The 27241-nt window shown below is 35.4% G+C and overlaps 1 protein-coding gene across 31 annotated transcripts in view; it reads right to left on the minus strand.

Annotated features, from left to right (window-relative positions):
• Window positions 1-27241, minus strand: part of dlg2 (discs, large homolog 2 (Drosophila)) — a 243802-nt gene that overhangs the window by 147913 nt on the left and 68648 nt on the right. For all 31 annotated transcript variants that reach the window (XR_006927309.1, XM_046861013.1, XM_046861036.1 and 28 more), the window contains one exon: window positions 2114-2209. Coding sequence is in view for 30 of the 31 variants with exons in the window: in XM_046861013.1 (XP_046716969.1) it covers window positions 2114-2209 (96 nt within the window). In the remaining variant the exon portion in view is untranslated. The remainder of the gene's footprint in view (window positions 1-2113; window positions 2210-27241) is intronic.

Genomic DNA, 27241 nt, shown 5'->3' on the forward strand with positions numbered 1-27241 from the left:
ATAGCCATAATACTATATATTTAAGATACATATTAAGCAAATACCGATGCTATAGGATTATTACTATGCAATGCGATTCGATTTGATTCAATGCAGTAGGTTGCAATGGCAAAAATATCATGCCATGCAATTTAAAATGGTACAGATAGTTCACGGTTATTTCTTTGGTTTGGACAGACAGCAAATCATAAATTAACTTAAGTGCCTTCTGACTTTTAGTGCAAAAAAAATATTAAATAAAATCAGATGTTCTTTTCATGTTCTGTCTCCAGGAAGATGCAGCTCTACCTCTGCCATGATAATCTATACTCTATTTGACTCTCAGGACACGCCTCTGTCTCCGTAGTGTTGTGGTACTCATGGAGCTGAGAGAACGCGTTTGAGAAACAGTTAAGCGAGAAGAAATCAATCTACATATTAAATATTGGTCACAAATCATTGGTCACTTTCTGTATAATTAAAGTATAGCGCATCTACTAATAATTATATATTTAAAAAATATTTTTTTTTTATGGATGCAAATATGTTCAAAATGGTGCATCATGATACAAATGGCAAAACGTGCTTGTATCCGATGTGCACTTTTTTGAAATTGATCTATCACATCGTTCAGTTTTATGCCGATGTATCAATGTGAATTGTTGAATCTTACCATCCCTGGCAGATACGCATACAAGTAAAGAGCTTAAGTTTTTGCTTACATCATCCAAAATTATTAAAGATCTGATCTCCTGATTTTAATATACAAATCTTTATACAGAATGGTGCAAATCAGGAGATAACAGGAGGACTAAAGTAACTCAAATACCCTCTCTTGAACCCTGGTGTGAGCAAAATCTGGTGTCACCAGTGTCGGCTATAGTAAGAACATAAATCTGGGGCAACAATGGACAAACCTGGACTGTTGAAGATAATAAAGTCCAGGCAATGTTCCTCAAATTTTCAACTGCCTGGTTTCATTGAAGCCTTTTACTTTTCTGAGTCCTTTAGTGTTTTTTGTTTGTTTGATTTTCTTATTTTGTTTATATTTCACACCAAGCTATTGAGACTGTATGTAAAAACCTCAGGATATTAACAGTTTCTGAAATACTCAACTGTTCCCATTTGTCACCAACTATTATGTATCTGCTATGGGTTTATTCATTAAAATTTAGTCACATGATTGGCTGACTGGATAATTAATAAGCAGGTGTACATGTATGTATGTGGACATGTAGATGTGAAACACACTTAATAATAGACACTGTATACACTGTGATTCCTAGAACTAGGATACTGTGATTTTTATGCAGGTAGCCCCAAATTATGATGGTTTGACGATTTTTCGATCTTATAATGACGAATGCGATATGACAAAATTGTAAAAATATTTTGATTGATGTGCAGCAGGCAAACGTAGCAGATACTTCGGAGAGCTTCCGTGTTGTACGCATCTCCCACCTTGTGAGATGCCTTACTCTCTCTAGCAGTTGACAGAGATCAGTTGTCTCGGTGACAATAGATAGATAGAATAGATCTATCGATCTATTACGGTACTGTAAATTGCTCTGTTTTGCTTAATTATGTACTAACATTTGTTAAATTATTAACAAATTACAGTATAATACCCCATACTGATCACCATTCTCTAAGACTCCTGGTTAGGCTAGGCCATGTCTTGACTTACGATATTTTGAAGTTATAATGGTGTCATTGTAACGCATCTCCATCGTACTTTGGGGAATACCTGTAGTTATCATACTGGGACTATTTTATACAGCTCCACACATAGTGTGACATATCAACCCATCATGATAAGCCATTGCTGTTAAAGACCTCTGAAAGCAAGCTGAATGAAGCATTATAAGCAAGTGTTGGTGATAACCCAGTAGTGCTGGGTGGAGGAAGTGCAGCCAGTGATTCATTTGTGAAGTTTTTCTAAAACAAATTCCTGCTGTTATCATATGCATGTGGAATCTGCAAAGCAGTTCATGTTTGCTAAAAGCTATAATGGGCCGTGATGTGCAAAAAAAAAAAAGAAGCAGCAGCATGGTGCAAAAAGCGAGCAGCATGGATGCAGCAGGTGGATGAATTGATGTTTAAATGATGACTGCACTCCGGCTGTCTGTCTCACCCAGGGCGAGTTCATCAGGGCCGGGTTTGGGCTGGGGTTCATACAGGCCGGAGTGTGGGTCTGCTGCTGGGAGCTCTGAACTGCCTGCGGCCTGTTCTGGAAATACACACACAGGAGCCCAAATATGAATACCTAAATATAAGAATTACTGTATGTTTACACTGGTTTTACACCACGCAAGTCAGACATCCCACGAGTTCAAGAGGAGAGGCCTGGATTTCTGACCAGAAGAACATTGCACACATTTTGACACATACAGTATGATGATGCACAAAAAGTTTAAAAAAAGGTCAGTGCTGAGTATTGTGAATTAAAAATCTGTGAACTACTGGCCAGAAAAAGCTGGTGTGGGTGTTAACCTGTGCAAACAGAAGCAATGTGTGATCAGTCATGGATATGGTTATTATTAGACACAAGTTTTATGATCCCAGTGCTGGAGTCTGAGAAGAAAAATTTTATTAACAAGCATGAACACAGATACAGAATTTGCACAAATTGTGCCTTGGAAAGTAACAGAAGCGCTACACCAGCTGTACCCTCGAACCAGGAAATGGTGCTCTTAGCAAACACATAGCCTGGGACATATGGCAAACGAAAAAATTAGGAAGATGTCATTGCACCGTCTGCTTTTTTGTCAAGACAAATCAAGTGTAATCATATTGCGCTCCCAATCATCCTTCAGAATGTTCTAGAAATCATCAGAATATAATCCCATTTCATAAATATCCACATGGCCAGAAATAGATCAAAACCATAAGTGTGACCTCAACATAGCTCAGTAATATGAGGGGGTCGTCCTCAAGGACAATCAATGAACTAACTGGAACAAACTACTCAAACATATCCATAACAATGTTCCATAATGTGACTAATTCCATTATTATTTCAACTAAAACCACAAATACATACACAGCTAGAAATCACAGTAGCCCCCTGTGGCACTGTCTTACTCGGATCTTCTCATCACTGCCAACAAGCAGATTAGCTCACAGACACATGTAATTACAGACTGGAACACTTATTGTGACCTACTTGTTCAACATGAAGTAATAAGTACAATAAGTGCCTGCTGTGTAATATGAACTTGTAATATGTATAAGGACATAAAGTTAGTGCACAGTTATTATACTGCAAACTTATGAGAGCTGAGCTGAATGGAGTGAATAGAATGTAATTACTAAGGTAAGATAAGATTCTGAGGGGATTTTAATAAGACATAGATGGTGCAGTGGGATCTGCCCTGTGCAAAAGCTCTATTATCTCCTCCTGTGAATAAAAGCAGCCTTCTCCCTGTCTCAGAGGGAGTTTTACTAACATGATCATATTCAGGTGTTATATTGCAGCATCAAACGTACTTATAAATATGCATATATCACAAAATATATATAAAAGAGTTAATATGGTTGTGGATCCTCTTTTGTAACCCACTCACTTCGGTGCTTTACAGACTTTGTATCTCTGTGTATATAATTTACTTTTACATCCACATTATTACATCTACAGGATTGCAGTATTAACCTAGCCTGATTGGGCCATGTATGTTGCATTCATTGCATTTTTTTTATTTTTTTTATTAGCAATTGTAAAACAAACTGTAAATTAAAATATTTAATTTTAAAACAGCTATTTGTGAGCACACAAAAAAACCCGACTTCCTAATTTATTTTTTTCTTTTAGTTTAATCACACCGAGTGTAGTAATCAAAATCTCACAAGACCAAATATGAAAAAGTGTAGCACTTTTCCTCTTTGTACCTCTGAGAAATGTCTGCTTGGAGCAGTAATTTAGATTAGTTATTTGAATTAATACATAGGAATTCAGATTCTATGAATATGCAAATTGGTAATATCAGCCTAACTCCAAGACTACTGTTAAATTAGTGTAAGAAAATATTTATTTGTACTTTTCTGTTGGCTTTATTTACTTAATAAAATATGACAGTCCTGTATAGTTTTATAATATCTTAGCTTGTTAAATGCTTTGATCCTCTCAAACTGCTGTCTCATAAACGCATGTGAAAAACTGCTGCACTTACAATTTTTCTCATCATTTCCTGGAAGATGAAGCATAAAAACAAGTACCACCCATGCAGTTCATATATATAGAGATCATATCCCGAACCATCTAGAGATGCACCAGAGTCCTTTTTATCCCACGAGTTTTGACACTGGACTTCATTGAACATTTAAAGGTTCTGGCATGGAGGAGTTGGAGTTGAATCTATGATGATCTCAGATGAGCTATTTTATGAGTTGCTCAGGAGCTCATGCTTCCACAACTGACTGTATACGACTGTATAAGGAACATTACTCATAACCACACACTCTGGTTCTCATGGAAGTTCTCTATCTCAGATGTTTTGTATTGTTTAAGATTTATAATCACACACTTGATATCACCCAAATGAGGATGGGTTTCCCTTTTGAGTCTGGTTCCTCTCAAGGTTTCTTCCTTATACCACTGAAGGAAGTTTATCCTTGCCACAGTCACCCCAGGCTTCTTATCAGGGATTAATACACATAATTTACTTATATATATAAAAAAAAAAAAAATTATTATGTTCTGTAAAGCTGCTTTGAAACAATGTCCATTGTGAAAAGTGCTATAGAAATAAATTTGAACTTGAACTATCAAGACTATGCAGGTCACATGATTTTTCCTTGCACTTGGGAAATAATAGATAGCTCCAGAATAAAACAACCATGCATTAGTTCATACATTTATACAGTCACATGACCACATTATAGCAGTTCAAAAGAGCTCTTTTTATACATATAATCCCTCTGCTTGTGATCTAATGTGCCTGAAATGAAGCTGCCCAAAATGGTATTCTAGATGACTTTGGTTTTTGCTTATGGTTATGGTTAGGTTATGATTAAACTTTTTCAGATCTCTAGATCATACAATTTGTTTCGTCAGGAAGGTTTTTGATTATTACTTAAAGAAAAAAGTTTTAACAATTGTTTTCTATAATTTCTATACAAATAAAAAAACCTGCATAATTTCCCAATGTTTATTATACAGAATTGAAATGAGTCTTTTGCCATAATTTTTCTAAATAGAAATCAATAATAATTAAGAGTTAACAAATCAATTATGGCTACCTGAGTGCTTATTTGCACAGAAAGTTGAATTGATTTTAAGGTGCACATGAATTTTAGCTAGCATTAAAATATACTGTAATAACTACTATGTGTTTTTCATGTGTTTTATGAAATGAAAAATGGTGGGTACAAATTCAGATTAAGATGATGTTTATCAAATAAAGGGGTGGAGAAAATGCAAATCATACTTCAAATATCATAAAACAAACATAGATCTGTGAACCAGCAAACAGCACAAACTGGGCAAAACAAAAATAAGAATCTGAAACCAGCACGGGATCAAAAACCAGGAAAACTATACACACAGGAAAGGCTTGGAGACAACTGACAGTATTGCTTTGCAATGAGCTGAATGAATGAGAGCTCTTTTAAACAGTGTCTGTGATGTGTAATTGGAAATCGGTGTAACTGCTTAGTATGAGGGTGATCATGAACATGAAAGTGTGTGTTTGAAGTTGGAGTGCAGAGCAGCCATGTTTGAAGGCTGTGGTGTAAATGGAGTTTAAGCCTGGCATTGACCTGCCAATATGAATAGCACCTGAAATCTGTGCACCCGTTAAACCTACTGCATTTCTATATCCATTTCTATAAGCTTATTTAAAAGAATAACAACATTTATTTATATAAAAGTCAGGTCACTTCTTCTAAGATCCAGCAAGTGTACCTACACCTACATATATGAAACTGTAAAAGTTTGTTTGAGCTAGTGTGAACCACTTTAGTTAGATAACATTCTCAGGTATGGGACATTATTTCCTCTGGGATGTATAGCAATTTGTTAAAAACAGTCTTGTCAGAAAAAATGTTGTTTGCAGAGTCCTTTTCAACCCTTAAAAATATTGTGTTTGCTTGTAATGAGACCGGGTAAAATAGACTTTTTAAAGAAAGTAGATATTTGGTTCTCATCATGACAGGGACAAATAGAGCTCATATACTGTTAAAATTATTTGGTTGGCACAATATAGCATGAATATTTTTTGCAGCACAGTGATTGGATTGTATAATCGATAAAAATCCACGATTAAAATAAATCCTAGCGAATGAAACGAAAGAGAAAGGAGGAAAAGTTTCCACTCCGGTTTGACTAACTGTTGTGTCACACGTTACACTTTTCTGTTGTCTACTGTTTGACTGGAACAACCTGCTCGCGTGTTCAGCACATGTGCACATACATATGAAGAACCAAAGAATTCATAAAAAACACTTGCCGGAATTCCTGGACTAGATGTCGACAGAAACTAAGGCTACGTCTACACTAATCTGGATAAATTTGAAAACGGAATTTTCATCTAAAACGCTCCGTGTCCACACTTTCGTTTTCGATCGTTTCCCAAAAGTTGTTCATCCACACCACTGTAAATACAGCGTTTTTAGAATAAAATGGCGTTTTCAAATGTATCTGAATTTATCATGTGAAAACTCTTCCCCGTACTGCACATGAGCAAAACGTAAGACGCTTCGACCAGTGACATTTCTGCCTGCCGTTTATTTCTTTTCCGGCTCTTAAAATGTCAGGGCAGTGACTAAACATGTGTCATTTTCAAAAGCCTCCTTTTCACAGTTCACACTGTGACACGAAAATGGTGTATTCAGATTTATCCACTTTGGAGAGCGTTTTCAAAAGGCTAAGTTTTTGTTGACTGAAAAAGCCATCTTAGTGTGGACAAAAGGACAAAACTGAGAGAAAAATATAATTTTTTAAATGTAAAGTGTATAAGTGTTGACATAGGCTAAAAAAGCCAAGTGTGCTGATTATTCCATCATCACTGCAGGATCGAAAATCAACAGAACACATAAGCACATAAGCAATAAATTGTAAAATCCTCTACCCCTAGAGCTAATCTATCATGATGAATGGGTAAAATGCTGGAGTGTGCAGGAAGAGAAATACCCACAGTAATTCTGAATGATGAAAAAATAAACAAGTAAGCTTTCCTCCTGATGCATTAGTGTCACACTTGTGAAGAAGACATTTTCAGATTTCTATAACAATCAATTCTAATTTAAAGGCTGTAAACACAAAGGCTGCCAGGGTCATTCCTTAGCATGGTGTAGATTAAAGTATAAGTCAGAGCAAGAAAGTGGTGTTTGGTAGGGATGAGTGAAGTTGTGAGCTGTGGAGCCACACACAGGATTCTAAAGCAATACAGTGGGACTTATGAATACTTGATGGTCACCTGAGCACATTTTTATCTGTTCTAAATGTACCTTAAATTAATACTTTTCAAGATTTTTAATGCACTAATTGTAACAGGTGCTATAAATATATTAATTAATGTTGCTGCATTAATCCCGCATTTTAAAAAAATAGTGCCATTAAAAAATGTATTTGCGTTAACGTGATATTAATGCATTGATACTGACAGCCCTAATTTTGTACAATTTTGTCCCATCGCTATCATCGTCATAAAATCCTAAAAATCATTAAAAAATTCAATCCATCATCATTCGGGAAAACCTGCACACAAAAACCCATATGACATTCTTGTTTTCTCACACTCTTTATCTCTTATTATTATCACTCTGCTAGGCACACATTATAAAGCCTGAAAAAATATATTACCTGTGCATTCTGAAACTCAAGCTGAACTCACATAATGAGTGTTGGGACAAAACTGGGCTAATTGGAACAGCTGATATACAAAATTTGCAAAGATTTTCACTCACTACTTTACTATTACAACCTACCCTGTATAAGAACCATACTTAAATGTTTTTTATCTGTAACCATAGAAGTGCATATTACGATTTTACTTTTCACTCGAGTTACACATGCAACATACAATTATCTGGCACAATATGTAGTGTCCTATTTAGTTTTGTGTTTTGCATTATCTTGTGTTGATTTATTCTGTTTTTATGTAGCACCTTGGTCCTATGGGAATGTTGTTTCGTTTCAATGTGTACAGCGCTTTTTACTGTATATGGCTGAAATGACAATAAAAGCCAATTGACTTAACTTGACTTTATTTGACTATTTTTTTCTTACAATTTCATGACTTCACTTTATTGCAAAAACGAACTTGCAGCAATTACCTCTATACCTACATTCAGTAATATTCATGGCCAAGATTTCAGTGCTCGCTATCTTAATTATTTTTATTTTAAATGTTACATATTATATTTAACAGCAAAAAAGTGAAATCCTTCTACATTTTTATCCCTGACCTTTTTTGAAGCTTAAAGTCAAATGCTTGTTTCTTTATTTTTGTGTCTGGTAGTTCAGACACTATTAAAAAAAATTTTTTTTAATCTCTGGTGTTTCTATGCAAAATCAATTGTCACCTCATAGGCATGAAGAACACCCAGGTCATTTTAATTATTCTGAATGAAATGCCTAGAAATTCCACTTAAGCATAACAAAACCTATTCGTGCATAACACAAATCTGAATACCAGAAACTTTCCCAATGTAAAGATTAATGTAACCTTTTTAACAAATAGTACCTTTGTTTATAGGGCCTTTGGTTAATGTGTCATTTATAAAGTCAAATCATGCTCACCAGCAGTTCTATATTAAACATTAATACACTTTCACTGTTAAAGTGAAATCCAAAGGATATATTTTTCGTTATTGTCATGACATTATGATAAACATTAAGATTTTTATCACTTTATTCAGAGCCAGAAAAAATGTGTATCTCTGTTGTTACAGTGTCACTGTGTAACCTTTATAACATCAAGTGTTATACAGCGGGGCTTCATGCTGTTGTTATTAGCACCATGTGAAGAGTCATGTTTGTATCCTGAATATTGCTTCTGCATATTCTTCTATACAACTCCTCCTCCTCCTCCTCTTTTCTTCTCTCGTAAATTAAGAGGAGATAAAAATGTGACATTGCCCCTAGGATCCATGTGGATTTGTATGAAATCACCATGCGATTGAAAGCACTGACCCCATTTTCTGTGGTCTAGTAAACATTTAACATCACCATCCTTTACACATGACTCCACTCAGGTCCCAGAGAGACAAAAGGTTAGAACAACACTGCCAGAGTCCATCCTTTTCTAGTATTACGTCTTTATAATATTTCAGAGATAATACAAAACAAGTTGTAAATTTGTATTGCTTTTTTTAGACAGTGTCAGAAAGCAACTTTGCAGACATCGAGATGTAGATTTAGGTTCCAGAGGAGACAGTAAAAATTAAATGACACATCATGAGGAAGAATCTGTCTTCTATGTGACTCTGAAAGGTAGTTGTATAAACATCACAGTATACATGTATAGACGACTAAAATAATACAGATTTTATTTTGATTAAGTTTTATTTGTATAGAACTTTTAATAAGGAATATTCTCTCAAAGCAGCTTTACAAAGATATATAGGTTATATAGGTTATCCCTAATGAGCAAGCCAGTGGTGACAGTGGCTAGGACAAACTCCCTAAGATGGTAAAAGGAAATAACCTTAAGAGGAGCCAGACTAAAATGGGAACCATCTTTATCCTAAACAACGAATGTCTTCTTATACTTTTGGCTTCCACCATTAGGGGTCGCCACAGCGGATCATCCTTTTCCATACCCCCCCTGTCCTCATCTGCCTCTTTCACCCCAACCACCTGCATGTCTTCCCTCACCACATCTATAAACCTCCTCCTTGGCCTTCCTCTTTTCCTCTGTCCTGGCGGCTCCATCCTCAGCATTCTCCTACTGATACATATACTCCTACATGCGCTGTCCCTCCAATAAACTTATTTTTAATCCTGTCCATTGTCGTCACTTCCAATAACAATCTCAACATCTTCAGCTCTGCTACCTCCAGCTCCACCTCCTGTCTTTTACTCAATGCCACTGTCTCTAAACCATACAACATCTCAGGTCTCACCACAGTCCTATAAACTTTTCCTTTCACTCTTGCAGATACCCTTCCAGCACATCAACACTGAATGTCTATTTATTATAATTTTATCATTGCTGTTGTGTGCTATTCAGTGAACTGTTAATTGATGGACATGTAAAACTGTTATGCTAAACTGAAAATGCCAATTGTACTCCTAAGCTATTGTTTGGCCTAGACTGTTTATATTAATTACAGTACATATCTATTTTTAGACTTCTTCGGCTGCTCTTTGTGAATTTTTAGGCCGTTCATAGAGTGGTCAATAAAAGAGATCTCCATCTAGAGCTTGGGCATCAGAATGTATTAGGCGGATCCAGAAAGAAGAAAGGGACAGGATTACTGGTCACTTTTACCTCAGGAGCATGTTTAACTTGATCTTTTAGATGTTCAGTATGAGCAGATTGTAAGTTTGAGTCATAGAATGGGCACAGAACAGTCATTATGATTACAACAGTAATCCTTAGGAAAGTCCTTAGTACCTAGGTGAAATTTTCTATTTGTGAAAATAGTGATGAGATTTTCTGTTTTGGATAAATGCCAAACATTCTGGATGACTGATATTTGTGGAATTAAAGTGGAATTTATATGTCTCATTAAAAAAGGTTATTGTAAAACTCCAAGCTTGCAATGCGAATTAAACCCAAGAACGCTCTAGCAAAGCTTCACCTCTCCAGCTGCCACAACAGTTGGCAAGAAAAATATCAAAAGCTCAAAGGATCAACAGGCAAAATGGAAAATAAACGCACACAAGGGACCTTTTGCACCACCATGTACACAAAGAGCTCGGACTGAGAAAGAGTCAAATGAGGTATTAACTGCTAAAGGCTGTGGAGCTGCAATCATTATGTTCAGTTTTAGGGCAATGCAATCTACTGCACAGCATTTTCAATAAAAAACTCTTTTAGCTAAATGGCTTTCTTTGAGTATAGGAATATAAATATACTAATAAAATTCAATAGAAAAAGAAAGTCACAGTGGAACGAAGAGCTGTTATGCAAGTTGAGTTTTTTAGCTCATTGCTGTTTATGTAAGCAAGTAAACAATGTAAATTACAATGAACGAGTAGAAAACTGAATGAGTGCTCAATGTTTGAGAAAGTAAAATGAATGAATAATATTCTGTTTGTTAAAATTTAGCACATACAGCTTAATACTGGAAAAGTAAAGGTGTTCATTCTATAAAGGTGCACAAAGACATTCAAATAAATGCCAGACTGTAAATGAATATTACTGATATATTGCACTATAACAATGAGTTCTACAAGAAGTATAAATATATATATATATATATATATATATATATATATATATATATATATATATATATATATATTTTTTTTTTTTTTATATATTTATTATATATATATATATATATTTTTAATAATATATATATATATATATTATATATATATATATATATATATATATATATATATATATATATATATATATATATATATTTAAAAAAAGGTATATAAACAGTATACTTGACTCGAAGGTAGGGAGAGTGCAAATAACATCATTAGGAATGTAAATACACTTCACATTAATGATCTGAAAATGTTCAAGAGAAGAGAAAGTGCCCTTTTTTCTGTATTGTGTATTTAGCTAAACAATTTAAAAGTAGACCAAACACAAGTCTGCTTCGATGTTAACTAGTATGTCATTAATGCAGCTAACATACTTGTTAGTGCTGCACAGCCTATATTTCTCTCCCAAAAGATTAGACATGTGGGATCCACACGCAGTCCGAGCTGGCAGTAGCTTCTGCAAACTGTGCAGCAGGAAACCAGCACTAGCACTTTCTTGGCAGCCTCATTAGCCATTCTTCTTCTAATTATGACAAAGTATGAAATCCAGAATATAAAAAGGCTGTTGCATATGTCCTGAGATTCTTTCTTTTAGCAAAACACCATGTAATGTATTTGGATTAAACAGTTGTTTATTTATCATTTCGGCTTATACACAGAAGCATATTCAATATTCAGTCTTTATTTACATTGGGTCAATAAATCATTCTTAGATCGTGTGCGTATTGTATGCAGTCTTAAGCACGTAGCACATCGCTTAAATGGTTCAGGCTTCATACTGATGAATCACCCATATTTCAGACAAACATTACAAAAAATATGTAGTATATTTATAAGAAATATGTATAGTATATATTCACTAACTGACGCAGATAGATAAACATTAAAAAAACTGATATACTTTAATATAATATGATTTCTTCACATACTGTAAAAGAAAATGCATCACTAAATAATATAATATATTATAATATAACTATTATAACCGACATTAGTTTGGTCCTGAAATCTAATCGGCTGAGCCATCCCATAAAACCATTACTAGTCATTGTTCTGTCCAAGGAAAGCCTGTTATGTTGCTCATTAGTGACTGCTGATACACTACATGCAAGCAATTATTAATGATCATGAATGATATTATAACTTTGCTACGTCGTATCTAGGAATATGAGCCGTGATGAAATCACTGTAGCACATGCCTTCTTGTGGATTATTGCTTTAAAAAAGCTTAGCAGGCCATAATGCTTGAATCTTTCAAAGTTATAAATGTGCATTATTGTGCATTATTTTCTGCATTAGTGTGCATTCTTTTCACATGCCAAATGGAGGTGGTAGCCTAATGCTTAAGGCATTGTACTTTGGATGTTGAGTTTGATGGCCATGAGTTTAAATCCCAGCCACACCAAGCTGCAACTCCTGGGCCTCTGAGGCCCTTAACCCTATAGTTGCTCAGTTTTATGAGATAAATGTAAGTCGCTCTGAATAAGGGTGTCTGCGAAATGCCGTTAATGTAAATGTTTTGGCTGCAACATGTGACAAAATATCAATGTGTGCTTTTAAATATTACATTTTTTCTATAGTAATAGCTCATACTTATATCACTAAAGATTTCCTAAGGTTTTTATTAGGAGCATTTATTAAACTTCGTTTGTAGGTGCTCTCAGTGTAGAGAAAGTAAATAAGAGAGAAGGCAGAGAGAGAGAGAGAGAGAGAGAGAGAGAGAGAGAGAGAGAGAGAGAGAGAGAGAGAGATGCTAGTGAAGAATGACTATGGCATCAAAAATGTAGGTTAGAAAAGGAACATGTCGCTCAAACATTCCACAACGTTATTCATTAATAAACTGAATATTGGAATCAGTAGCAAATCACTGTCGTACAAGTAGACACCATATATGTACATTTATTTAAAAATAATGCACTTCTGAAGGGGTTGGAGGTGCATCAAGCTGTGTGTCACACAAACCCTTTGGCCAGGTATAATTTTTATATAACAGAGTAGTCTGTCGTGTTATTTTTACTATATAAACTATATCAAACCAGACTCAGACATTTGTGTATGCCACTGTAGTAATGCTGACATTCTGACACAATAACACACTGTAACCAAACAATAAAACACATTTATATCCTACTCCATTCCCATTCGATCAAACAAATAAATACCATTCTTTGTATCCCAGACGTCAGCGGTTTCACCAAATAAAAATACAGAATTATTACATACCTCAACGTACGACACTGACAGCTTTGACAAGAGCCTAGTGAAAATCAATATAGCATCGAAAAGCTGCCACAGATCGACAGAATCGTACCTGACATCCAAACAATAGGGCCAGCATTTTATCACGGCAGGTAACTTTGCAGTGACAGAGCATTGAAGTGAAGAATTCCGGCTTTATCAAAATAGGAGACATTCCAGAGAGTGCGAGTACATGACTTTAGCTTCAGGACCACTGACGTGCAGAATGAATACAGTGTATATATATATACACACACACACACACACACACACACACACACACACACACACACACACACACACACACACAAAACATCAGCAAAACATGTTTCCCTCCTGAGTAAACAACGGTCTGTTTCAAAAACACATCCTGCTATAAAGCAATTATTCGTAAATCCTTAAATACTCCCTGTTATTTCACTGTTGGCCATAATACGGCTACAGCTGGCCTTGAATTGCATTTTGGCTGCATTTCTACCAATCTAAAACTGTGTTTTCTATGCCTGCAGCATTTACAAGAGTTGGTTGTAATTCAAATCACACGTTCATATTAAGTCCATTATGACACATTATCATTTCTTCAGTAACAGCTCATTCATGGGGTCATTTTATGGCCTACTCTTCACTCTGTAAAAAAAAAAGTTTCCATTAACAGAATGTTTACCTTTTAGAAAATCGACTCTAAACATGTCAGCATTTTTATGTCAAACTGTTCCTTTGAGCTACTAGGTTCTTACTTTTGTATAATACATACTGACTAAAAAGAGATTTGTTTGAATGATATTGCTGATTGCTGCAAACATGAGAGACTGAAGTTGGAGGCTAAATCATTATTCAGCTATGTAATTTTGAAAACTAGCTGTTAGCCGTTAAGATGAATTGTTCTGAAATATCAATATAACCGTTATTTTAGAATTTACAGACGAAAAAAAGCATTTTCCCATTTTTCAAACTCTCCTGAAAGAATTTCATATTTGTTTACACACGACATGGTTTTGTTTACACATGACAAAAGAAGCTATGTGTTGCTAGCCAGGTAGCTCTTTGAGGTAAAAGTCATGCCATATATCAAAAGAGCCGTTGATTAAGCAAGAGTCTTGTGACAAAAATGATAATAGGAACATTATAGCCATAATAAATCATCAGTAATTTGGATACTTAAGTACATTTGAAGGCAAATACTTTTGTACTTTTACTTAAGTGAAATTTAGTCATGTACATGTTTATGGCTTGTGTCCACCACTATAGAAAACCTGTCCACTTTTGACCTCCTTTAAATCTTTAAAAAAGCCAAAAACTTCTCATGCAAATCTAAAGTGCAGCCATGTTTCTCTGTTAGCAAATATATGCTGCGAAATGTTAATCTATGACTCACGTTTCTCTAAAGCACGGGTGACATTTTGAAAATTAACGCTGGTTTGTTTAAACACACTCACATCCGCGTCATAATTCATGCTCGTTTTACACATCGCTGACTCCATTGCTGAAAGATTTGTTTGCTACGCTGAGACGCCAGATCGTTAATCTGTTATTAAAACCGTATAATAAATGGATAATTTTCTGGTGCGTGTGTAGAATCATGGGCTGAGGGGTTGCACAAAGGTGACCCATGGGTAAAATTTACACAGAGTAGGTGCCTTGTCTTTCTGTACTCTTGTCACCTAGTAATGTGTTTTTGCGTGCAAGTGAAAGTGTCCTGAATAGATAACAGGTAAAATTGTACAGGGTGTTAAGCACACAGTGAAGTAAAACTAGATTATGTTTCAAGATGCTGTATAGTTTTTAAATCCATATAAAATAAGAAAAACTGTTGCCTAAACTAGTGAAAACTGATATATCAACTTTTTTAAGTCTGTAATACACGAATACTCTGTCTGAACTTGTATTGATTGCCGCTTGTGGTATCTACTTACTCATACATTTCAGTGTCAGTTTAACAGCAAGCAAAATGTGCTGAGTACATTTATATTCTTTTCCCATAAACTGAGTTTGTGACAAAAGTGATAATAGCAGCATTTACATACAATATAATACAATAACACAATCTAATATAATAGATCAAAGTACTTTGGATACTTAAGTAAATTTGAAGGCAAATACTTTTGTACATTTAATCAAGTAATACTGTATGTAGTGTATCTGGTTTGTGTACTCCATCCACCACTGTACAAAATATATTACAGCCTATTCTCTGAAAAAACTAGCTAATAAGTAATGTCAAATATTTGACCACAATACAATCCTGGAATCATTCATCCAAAGATTATGGGTGATATTATTTACATACAAATTACACACACAAGGTTACTGTTCATCACTGTGCCATGCAACCAATAGCTAAATAGCAGTTCCAGGATGAATAAAAACACAGCTTGAGAAAACTAACACTGACTTACCAATAGAACAGAAACATATCATTATTGTATAGCCACAATGACCTCATTTGATCGGAACATAGGCGCCCCATTAGCACGATCTCTGCCAGAGTTGACCAGCAGAGGGCACAACATGACAGAGGATCCACCAACAGCTGCTTAAATACACACGTTTATACCACTGACATCTGTTTAAACACTTACAGCGAGTTGAAACAAAAAACTTTACAAAACACTTAAACGACAGATATATGCAGACCACTAACATCATGAACAATAAATGATATTGGCACTGAATATTAGTGGGCCATCTGCAAAAGATAAGATAAGATAAGATAAGATAAGATAAGATAAGATAAGATAAGATAAGATAAGAACAGAACAGAAAAGATAAGTGCTTTACACTTTTCACATGTACTTTACATCACAATTAAATTCGTTCTTTGCATATCTCAGGGATGCTGAAAATGTTAGAGCACAGGGTCAGCCATGATGCAACACCCCTGGAGCACAGAGGGCTAAGGGCCTTGCTCAAGGGCCCCAATAGTGGCAGTTTGGTGACGTTCGGGTTTGAACCTTCTTTCAGCCAGTAACCCAGATTCTTAACCACTAAGCTCCCAACCTCCCCTTGCTGATGTAAATAACCTACATCAGCAAATATAATTACATTTATAGATGCGAGTTAGAACAAACTGCAGAAGCTATGACATTTTCAAAACCTTACAGTACATGCAGTTCAACCCATCACCTCATATAAAGACAGACAGAAGACTACAAATCCACTAAAATAATTCTTATATACTCTAATAATATAATTATAATAACACAAAAGGTTATGATAAAACAAAGGCTGGGTTTACCTAAAGCGTTTTCAAATTTATTTCTGACTCCCCGGCATCTCTTTGTCACTTTCATTACAAATGTGTGTTTGTACAAAAGGATGCTGTTTTTTTCACTAATGTCACCTTTTTTTTTCTCTTCTAACAAACTTGTCCAGGTCTCTCACACCGGAATCATCAAGTGTCCCTTTGGGAAACAGCATCTCGGTCAACATCTCTCATAGACCTCAGGGGCAATAAGACTTGTGTGCTGGGAAGATCTGACTATGTTAGACAAAAAGAAAATCGAAAAATCTTTTGAATGGTCTTATGCCAGGTGCACAACAAATTTTGAAAATCCCAGAAGATTCCTATAATCCTAGTCTTAAATCTGTAGTCTTTGATCGCTGGTTTGACATGTTCACAGATAGCCGATTAATGATTATTGCGATAATTTCTTTCCTCCCATGAAATTCTGGCAGTGTCAGAAGATTTCAGACTCTTTCAATAGGAGCGGTTGGTTCCCCAGTGGGAGAACCAAAAAATAATCAATAGCTACACTCACAAATAAATGCATCAGGAAATGCTTTCACCTGAAGCACTTTTATTTTTTGTAAGAATTTGTTGTGCCCAGGTTCTTTGTATGTCCTCCAGTTTCTTTGATTTTCTTCAACATCCCGTCATCCCGCCTAGATGTCAGTATGTCCATATACAGTTCTGTATGTTGTCCGGCCTCCTTGTCAAGGTGTGTTCCTGCTTCACACACATGTTCAGAGAATATGCTGCAAATACCCCCAGAATCCTGACCCAAATACAGCAGTGAAGCCTGATCCACTACATTTTTAATACGAATGTATTACAGTAAATGATACAACTGTGGAAATGCTTGTAATGGAAAAATCAGTCTATTGGTCTAATGTGGTTTAGTTTAGCTAAACAATCTTATGGAAAAGGAGAGCAAAGATGGATCTTCAAGGAACCAAACACTGTTCCACTTCCTGCTCAAGATTTAAGCTTCATGGCCATATTTTCTCATACATCAGCATCCTATCTCAGAGATCTTCCTGTCTGTACCGAGGTAAAATATCAGGGAAACATGCTTTTGCTTCTCCAGCCGAATGAAGCATACCTTCGAGTAAAAAGCCCTACAAGGCCATTAATATTTCAGCATGCGTTCAGCACACAAGGAAAATTCAGCTGAAAGCACATCTGCTAATCTGAAATCCGCGACTACACTACAGTGACCCAGAAAGCCAAACAGCACTGCTGCAGCGAACCAACTCCATAAAGCCATTTATTAGCCAACTAGCAAAAAGGTAAATGCTAACTTCCAGCTCAAAGCACTAGTGGTGTAAAAAATTTACCACAGGCTATAAGATATACAGTAACAATATGTCTATGGTGTTCAGAGGGAAGACCCACCTTCTCCATTTCAGAGATTTCCATAAAGAAACCACGTATTTTATATCAACATGCAGCAAATGCTTCAAAGACTGTACAAAGGATTACCAAAAACCCATCTCCACATGAAAATGTGTTTTAAACAATACTCAGACAGAGGCCTTTAAATTGAGATGTTGTGTATTTCTGCTTTATATTCACAGCTGTGAGAAATCATTACCATGGCTAGTTCTATTCTAGAGGCATTTCTTTTTATAAATGAGTTTTGTATATTGTATTTCTACCTGCAAAATAGCAGAAAAGAACAGAGTTTTGTGAGTTTTCGAGTCCATAAAAAGATTTTATGGGGATAAGCAAAGAGAGCTGCTGCAATAGCCCTGCCTTTTAGATCCTGAATACATGTCTCAAAGGAGGCATGGGCTACACAGCCAGCGGACATCCAAAGTAGAACGTGGTATGAATTAATTACTTTTGGATTGGTTGTAGAGCTTGTTTAATTACAGCAGGAAACCAATTAAATGTGAGCTTGGAGAATCTGAAATCCAACCTGAAGCAAGTATAGAAGACGTAGCTTCATACGACGATGTCTGAGTTTGGTTGTTTTTTACAATTTTTCTTTTTGGCTGCATACAGTCTACTTGACAGCCAGTCATGTGCCAGCAGAGTTGTGCTTAAAATCATGCAAATAGCTTCAGTTAATTTTAAAACATAAGAGTATGGAAAAACAGGATCTCAGAGAATTGACGGGAGTGGGTGTTGATGCCAGACGGCTGGTTTGCGTATTTTAGAGCCTGCACATCTTCTGAGAGTTTTACACATGCCAGTCTCTACAGATGACAGACAAAATGCCCTGTAAAAATAAATAAAAAAACTGGGAAAAGACAAGGTACAAGACTTACATTTAATTAGCGATTATGCTACTCTTGCAGCATTTGTATATGTAATGCTAACCTACACACGTCATTTATCTTACCTGGATGCGAAAAAGAAGTGATTGTTTGTGATCCTTTGTGAATCCTTCTTGAAACAACTTTATAGCCTTTCTGGGACAAAGAGTTTCTGATATTTCTGGCGACAAGCTGAAGAATCTTCAAGGCTGCAATCTCATTGACTATTCGGGCTATTATTTAAAAGCACAACTGTGCACTGGTTTGTGATGGTAAAACACAGTATAAACACTGTTAAAAAAAAGTTTAAACGCTGTGGCAACAATGAGGTCAAATTTGGATACTGAGCGGAGGAGTTATTTGCCCTGTCACCCAGAAATCACAAGATGTGCTGATGATGATGATGATCCCCAAGCTAGCAAAATTAACAAAAAACAACACAGCAGATTCACGTTTATTATTATATTTAAAAATACCAGGGTTTTTTTATTTATTTTATTTTGTTGTATTTCTCCGCCACACCTTAAAGGCCGGTCCGTGAAAATATTGTCTGACATTAAATTCGGTCTGTGGTGCAAAAAGGTTTGGAGACTGCTTCTATAGCATTAACAAAAGTAAGATATTTGACTTTAAAATGTAGTGAAGTTAAAGTAAAAGTCTCGAAGGGAAAGTACAGATAAATGGAAAAGCTAAAGTACAGTAATGAATAGCATTTACTTCATTACTGTCCACCACAGATTTTTTTATATATTATGTTCTGATGTTATGTCTTTCTAAAATTATATTGTTTTTAGAACACTGTCCAACTCAACCAACACTAAGTAGTAGATTAGACATAAAAAAAAAAATCTCCTTTAATTTGAGGAGACTTTAACTTCACTACATTTCAAAATCCAACCAAATCAAAAACCATATTTACTGTGCTATAAGGGTACTAAAATCTTACTCCCATGAATCTTGCCTAATTTAACCATAATCAATAGTACATAGCCTTTACAATTATATTGTAATCCAGCATTGCCCATGAGGAAGATGTCTTGGCTACTTTATTTTTTTATTTTTTTATTTATTCAATCTCATGAGAGTGTTTTAGGTCACCATTGATTCAGGGTTTATCATTAAGGGTCCAAACCCAGGTGTCTAAAAAGTATTGGTATTGTGACTACAACAAAAAAAAGCAAAATTTACCATTTAAACATGTCCCCCTCAAGCATTTATTCCAAGTGGGTATGGACTGTAAGAAATACACAGACAGGTGCAGGTTTGTGTACCTGTAATAATGAAAGAAAAGATTCTTATTAAGTCAAGTCAAGTCAAGTCAAGTTTATCTGTATAGCGCTTTTCACAACAGACATTGTCTCAAAGCAGCTTTACACAAATCAACAGTGATGGTGAATGGTGTGCATTTGTCCCTGATGAGCAAGCCGTGGCGACTGTGGCAAGGAAAAACTCCCTTAGATGTTATGAGGAAGAAACCTTGAGAGGAACCAGACTCAAAAGGGGAACCCATCCTCATCTGGGTGACATCAAGAGTTTGATCATAAATCTTTCAACAATACAGAACACTGGAGAGTGAGAACTAACATGATTACTGGAGTATAAGATTATAAGTAATGTTCTTTCTGCAGTCTTATACAGTCTATATGGTTAGTAGCTCCGAGTTTTATAAGCTCAGCATTTGTGATCACCACAGATCCAGCATCAGCTTCTCCATGCCAGAGCCTTTAAACATTATTACAACAAATCTAACTGAAAAGTGTTTTTAATGGAACATATTGGCAAAACATAGGATGTTCGTCTTTACAATGTTGGTGTTCCAAAACATGAATAACGTTTATTGTGAATGAAGGTGTAAAGGGGTTAAGTGTATAAATATAGCAGGGGAGTATGTAAAAAAATAAATGAAGTTTCCACTTGTTTATTTAATAAACTCAAAAGTGCCAGATTGACTTGAATGCCCCTCCTAGACATGGATAAGCTGCTTCTTCATGAACAAATAAATACTAAAAATAGTTCTGCAGCTTTACAGCTTTTTAAAGCGGCTCTTAAGCGCAGCTTTCCCCCGTAACACTTCTCAAAAGCTCACTGTTATGCGCACACATACACACATGCACAGCGTTGTTCTCCCTGTCATTCTTTCCATGACAAAACATCAACTCTATCATGGACACAGTTTTCTAAACACTTGCACATCGTCTCTCCTAAAATACAAATGAAGCATCTTTCATTGATCACAGTGAAGAAACCCTGGCGTAGATCTAAGCACAAAAACTCTGTCACTAATCATAGACTGTTCCAAGCAATTATCTCCTTAAACAGCGAGCATGTGGAGGAGCGTCTGAGCTGTCACTCACAGCGGCTCGGCTGACAGCTAGTGAAGCTCGCTAGTTTTGTTCAGAGCTCAGGGCTCTGTGCCTGAGAAATTTCCCTGACATAATGTGAATGCAAATGTGCAGTGAGCTCTGCAGTGGGCCTTTGCTCTAAAATCTGCAAACACACACACGCGCACACACAAACACGCACACACACACACACACACACACACACACACACACACACACACACACACACACAATCCCAAACACACACAATCCCAAACACACACAGCCTGAGGTGCTCAGCAAGAGACAGCCAAACAAGGCCTGATTCAAATAAACTTGCAGCAGCAACGCCAGAAAGTTGTGATTCAGAGACTTAGCTCCAACTGCAAAGCTCTGCGGAGGTCCGAACACAGAACCCTGCACGCTAAAGGACACACAGCAGGTCGGACAGACACAACCTTCCTCCCACTGTCCTGGTGTGTCACAGAGTTTAAAATAGACTAATGTTTTCACTGACTTTAATTACAAAAACAACACATGCTCAGAGTTGTGAGCTAGTAGGAGGAGATCAAAGAAAAGCCCAAATATCTGTTCAGCCACTGGAAGCACTTAACTAATGTGGTATTAAAACTGGTATTAAAAAAGATTAAAGCAGTGTCGGGTAAAAGGTTAGGAGACCTGCACTATTCAGCATTCACATCATTTAGACCCGGTGAGCAAAACATCAATAACTTATTTAGCAAAAGCAAAATAATGGCATAACTAATTTGGCATTAACCAAAGCAACCGTGCTTATTAAACTTGGAACGTATAGGAAAGTCCAGGCATGTTTGTGTGTATTGAAAAATACAAACCTGGCTTTCGATATGGGTTTGGGAGCAAAAAAAGTACATATTTTAGAACATTTAAACATCATTGTGTTAAAAGGGTGTTCAATAAGAGCTTGTGAGGAGCACAGGAACATCAATTACAGTCTGCTAAACTTTTCAAAATACAGTCTACAGCCAACAATTTGTGAACACCTGACCAGAACATTCAAATCCGATTCTTTACTAAGTTGTGTGTGAAAGCATCCTTGTCTTTCATAATAGATAAAAAGCACTTAAAACAAATATAATTTCTAACCTTTTTTTTTATATACAAAACCTGTTATTGGTACTTTTATAGATTTACTTAAATAAGCATATTAAGTCAACGCTAAAAATATACCAGATATTATTATTAATCCTTGGCCATGGCCACCTAGCTGCGATTGCTGTTTTTGTTTTTTTTTGTTTTTTTTTTTCTGATGCAATGTCTCTGCACAATCGATAACCTCGGATTCAAAGCATCATACATTCACGGATTTAAAATCTTAACATGTCACGAAGCTAGCGCTGTTTTGTACTCAGAATGCAAAATAATGTTTTTTTTTTTTTTATTGTCACTGATGCAAATCATCATTTAAATGGTAATATTAACTGGTTCCACTTCAGGTGTGTCACTTATTTTATATTCTGCTACCCATCTTGTTTGGTCTACTAGTGTATAGGTTTGTTAAGGTTATGGAGGCCCCACCTCTAAGCCCAAGGCCCTAGAAAATTGCCTACTCTGCTTATAGATAGTTCCAGGCCTGTATCTAAATTAAGTGTGTATTGGAGATAAATTCTTTACACCTTTTGTAATATTAAGTCCAATTTTTTGGGAAACATAATGCTTGAAAATTAAATGCTATACATTTTATTACTGGAATGTAAGAAAGTTTTTAAACTGACCACTCCACAGGTTTAAAAATGCTACACTGATTTAAAATGTGTGTAAAACTTTTTTGGACGGGGCCTCCAGGGCTTCAGTGCAGGTCTCAGCATTTTGTAACAGCTAAAAGTAATGCTGTAGAGGTTTCCAACAATGGAATGTCAATCTTCTTACAAGGAGATTTTTTAGCAGAATTGAGAAACAGAGCTTTTTGGTTTATTCACTTTCACAAATATGATTTTTTTCTTAATAAATACAAATGCAATCTCTGCAAAACTGGTATGTTCCAATTCTAATAAAACTCTTTAAAATGTGCTGGTATGGGAATTCATTTCAAGCTTTGAACAGTTACTCCATCTTACAGTGATCAACTCAAATAGGTGAAACAGAGGTAATAACAGAGCAGCAAACCAATCCCCCATGAGCTTATCAACAACTGACCCCTAATAAGATGCTTATTCCAGTCTATTAGAGGAGTCTTAATGAGATTAAAGTATGTGCTCAGGTGCCCATTTATAGAAAGTCAATTCACTGTGCCAATATCCCTGAATGAACAAATAGTTTTTTCCTTCCAAGCCACCCCAATTTCATTCCAGCTTCTTGTCTGAAGACATACCTGGTTAATTTTTGTACCTACAACTTCATAAATTAATAAACATACAAATCAGATTTACATCCATAGAGAACTGCGATAAACTTAAATGCTGCTAATATTATCCCGTCTCTCTTGTGTGATTTATTGATATAGAAGGAGAATTATGGTTAAGTTTCATGATGCTCCCACACTTTTTCTGCTTTCTGTCTCTCCCTTTTACTTACGCTGTCATAGCAACACCCATGGGAGTCCCTGTTTACACTATAATTACCAAACACACCCTGTCTTGGGTATTGTACACACCTATCATATAGAACAATCTGTTATTTCTGTCTGGAGCTGTATGCTTGCTTCTCTTGTGTCTTATGTGATGCTGATGCAAGATTCTGTGACGCTGGAGTAAGATGCTAATACAATAAGCCCATGGTGTTTTTTTTTCTCACCTGCCAAACCTGTATGATCCTGATGCACTACAGCTGCTGTGGTTCCTTCTTTTTTAGGACTTGCTGAAGAAAATATTGAATTAACAGTGGATGGCCCAGAGACAGAAACCTCCCAATAAATGTTGCTGTAAAAAACTATTGTAGTAGATTGTATATTGTCCAATCAAGTCTTTTCACTATCATACATTAAATATCCAAATCCCAGTATGTGATATAACCTAGGGACAATGATTCCAATATTTATGTTCTTGTCATGGCAAAGTTAGATCTAGCTTTCTGTAAAACAGTTAAGGAATGAAGTCTGGCTATGGAAGTTATGGTTTTGCAATCTTGACATTCTAATAGTTATAATTTATGTCATAGGCTGCTATAGGACTCACAAAGTTTGACTTTCATTGTAAGCTGTAACAGACCATATGTTTCCTGTACATATAACAATAAATAGTGTAGCAAGCAGTGTTGTCTACTCTCAGCCCCAGGTTCAATCCTAAACTTTGTTACTGTTACTATTACACTCTTATATGTGTATATGGGTTACAGGTATATATATATATATATATATATATATATATATATATATATATATATATATATATATATATATATATATATGGCCTCTGAAACAACAGTTAAGCGTATTGTAACAGTAATAACCGTATCAATAAAATCCAAATAAAACCCAGCCTTAGCAGTTTGTGCAGGAGTCTAGGACAAAGGTTTTTAATTTCTGGAGTGGTGTTAGCAGCACTGGACACTAGCCTACTTTCCATTTCTCTGCTGGAACACTTTACCTGGTCGGGTACTGTGAATTGCAACAAAACAGCAGACGTGAAACCTTCAAGCTTTATGTGAATTCTCTAGTGGGTTTAGAAGTGTAAGATTGAAAATGGTCCGTATTTCATAAATTACGTTTACATGCAAAACATAAAAAAAATAAAAAAAACCCTGCTAAAATATTAAGAGTAATATGAATACAAATATTTGACAGCTACATAAGCTCTTTTATAAAACAATTATAAACATTTATTCCATTCGCTGTCACCTGACATTGTTTTTCAAAAAATGTTGTCATTAGGCTGATAACACGAGGTTTTAGAAGAACACTGATTTACGACACTTCCAGCTAACTTACATATGATAATAATTATAAGTCATGATTAAAGGTCGACCGATTCATCCGATTTGCAAATTAATTGAAACCAATATTTGATTGCTGTAATAATTAGCCCTTTGCAAAAGTCCATACTGTTTTTTTTCGGGTTTAAGTCCATTGCTAAAGCGGTTAAGTAGGTTGACTGTCATTTTAAGAGTTTCTAGAAGCGAATCAGTGATACTACGTGCTGTTTGTTTTTACACATGAGACATGGAGAGCAATATATTACACAACGATCAGGCATAACATTATGACCATCTGCCTAAATATTGTGTTAGTCCCCCTTTTGCTGCCAAAACAGTTCTGACCCGTTGAGCATTAACAGTATTATCTTCTTCAGCAATTTGAGCTACAGTCTGTTGGACAACTTTGAGGACAAAATGTTCACTTGCTGCCTAATACATCCCACCCACTAACAGGTGCCATGATAAAGAGATAGTGTTATTTACTTCATTGGTCATAATGTTATAATTTCTTAATGTTATGCCTAGTCGGTGTATGTATTAATTATAATTGATGACTTAATATTTATATAATTATATTTATTAATATAATTAATATATCTGAATTTATATCATTTAGCACATTTTCATGATTCAGTAGTTTTATTTTTAATCTCATAATAAAGTTCAGTTTTATTTTACATGGAATTTATGTTTGTTTGTTTTTTCCAGATCCATTTTTAGAAACTATCGGTTGATAAATTGGTTATAAGGTTAATACCTACATGCAAACAAGCATTAATGACATGTTATAACATGCTAATAACATAGTTATAACCACTATATAGTATATGTTTTAATAGTGACTACTGTAATAACACTTAAGTGTTTTTCTCTTTTCTATATATAAGTAATAGTAATACTTATATCAGTGCTATGGCCTTAGTAATCCAAGCTATCCAAGTATCCATACAGTTGTTATGAATATGCATTACGTGTACGACAGGTTTGTTTATCTGTATATAAAAGAAAAATCGGATTGAATAAAACTTTACTATGGATCTGATTACAGAGGTATACCACGATGCTCATTATCATGACACGGGTTTAAGTAGGAAATCTGATTCTGGAATGAAAACTTTTACTTTTGCACATGATCCAACATTCTCATGTTCCCTTTTTTTTTTGCACTTTTATGGTAACTTTTAAATAGTACCTTTCTGTGTTTATCTTCAGATTTGCACCTTATGCAGTATTATTGTAATATATATTGCACCTTTGCACTCCCATAATAAGTTTATTGTGTATTTGTATATCTATATATTTACATTAGATTTATTAATATACATTGCTATTTGCACTTCTGGTTGAATGCTAACAGCATTTCATTGGCCGTAGACTTGTACTCTGCACAATGACAATAATGTTGAATCAAATTTAAACAAAAAGAAAACCTCGACATTATAATGACCATGTAATCATTTAAAAAAAATATATACACTTGACAGCAACCCATTTAAGGTAAAGAAATATATTTCCTGAAACATAGGCTCACCTTAGTGGTAAATATGAACCATGATTTTAACCATTGTATATTAAATAGTTATGTTAGTTGCATATAAAATGTGTGCTGTCTGGTAACTGCTGAAAACAGTTAATGACTAAAAGCAGATTATGTGTTTGCATATAAATGCACTCTGCACAATAGGATAATGTCTTATGCTTCATATTGTGCTGAGTGTGCGTGAAGTATCTGTTTGCCTCCCATGTTTACTTGTCCAATGAAGGGGTAACATGAACATTCTCTCTCTCTCTCTCTCTCTCTCTCTCTCTCTGTCTCTGTGTCTCTCACATTCACATAAGTACTCTCAGCAGCAGCCAATGAAAGCAGGCCGTAATTGGAGAAGCTGTGTGAACAATGGAGATATTGTGCTAGGCAATGGAAAGATGGGAATTGGGATAAAGA

Source organism: Silurus meridionalis, chromosome 11 (genome assembly GCF_014805685.1).
Source record: "Silurus meridionalis isolate SWU-2019-XX chromosome 11, ASM1480568v1, whole genome shotgun sequence".
Taxonomy (NCBI): domain Eukaryota; kingdom Metazoa; phylum Chordata; class Actinopteri; order Siluriformes; family Siluridae; genus Silurus; species Silurus meridionalis.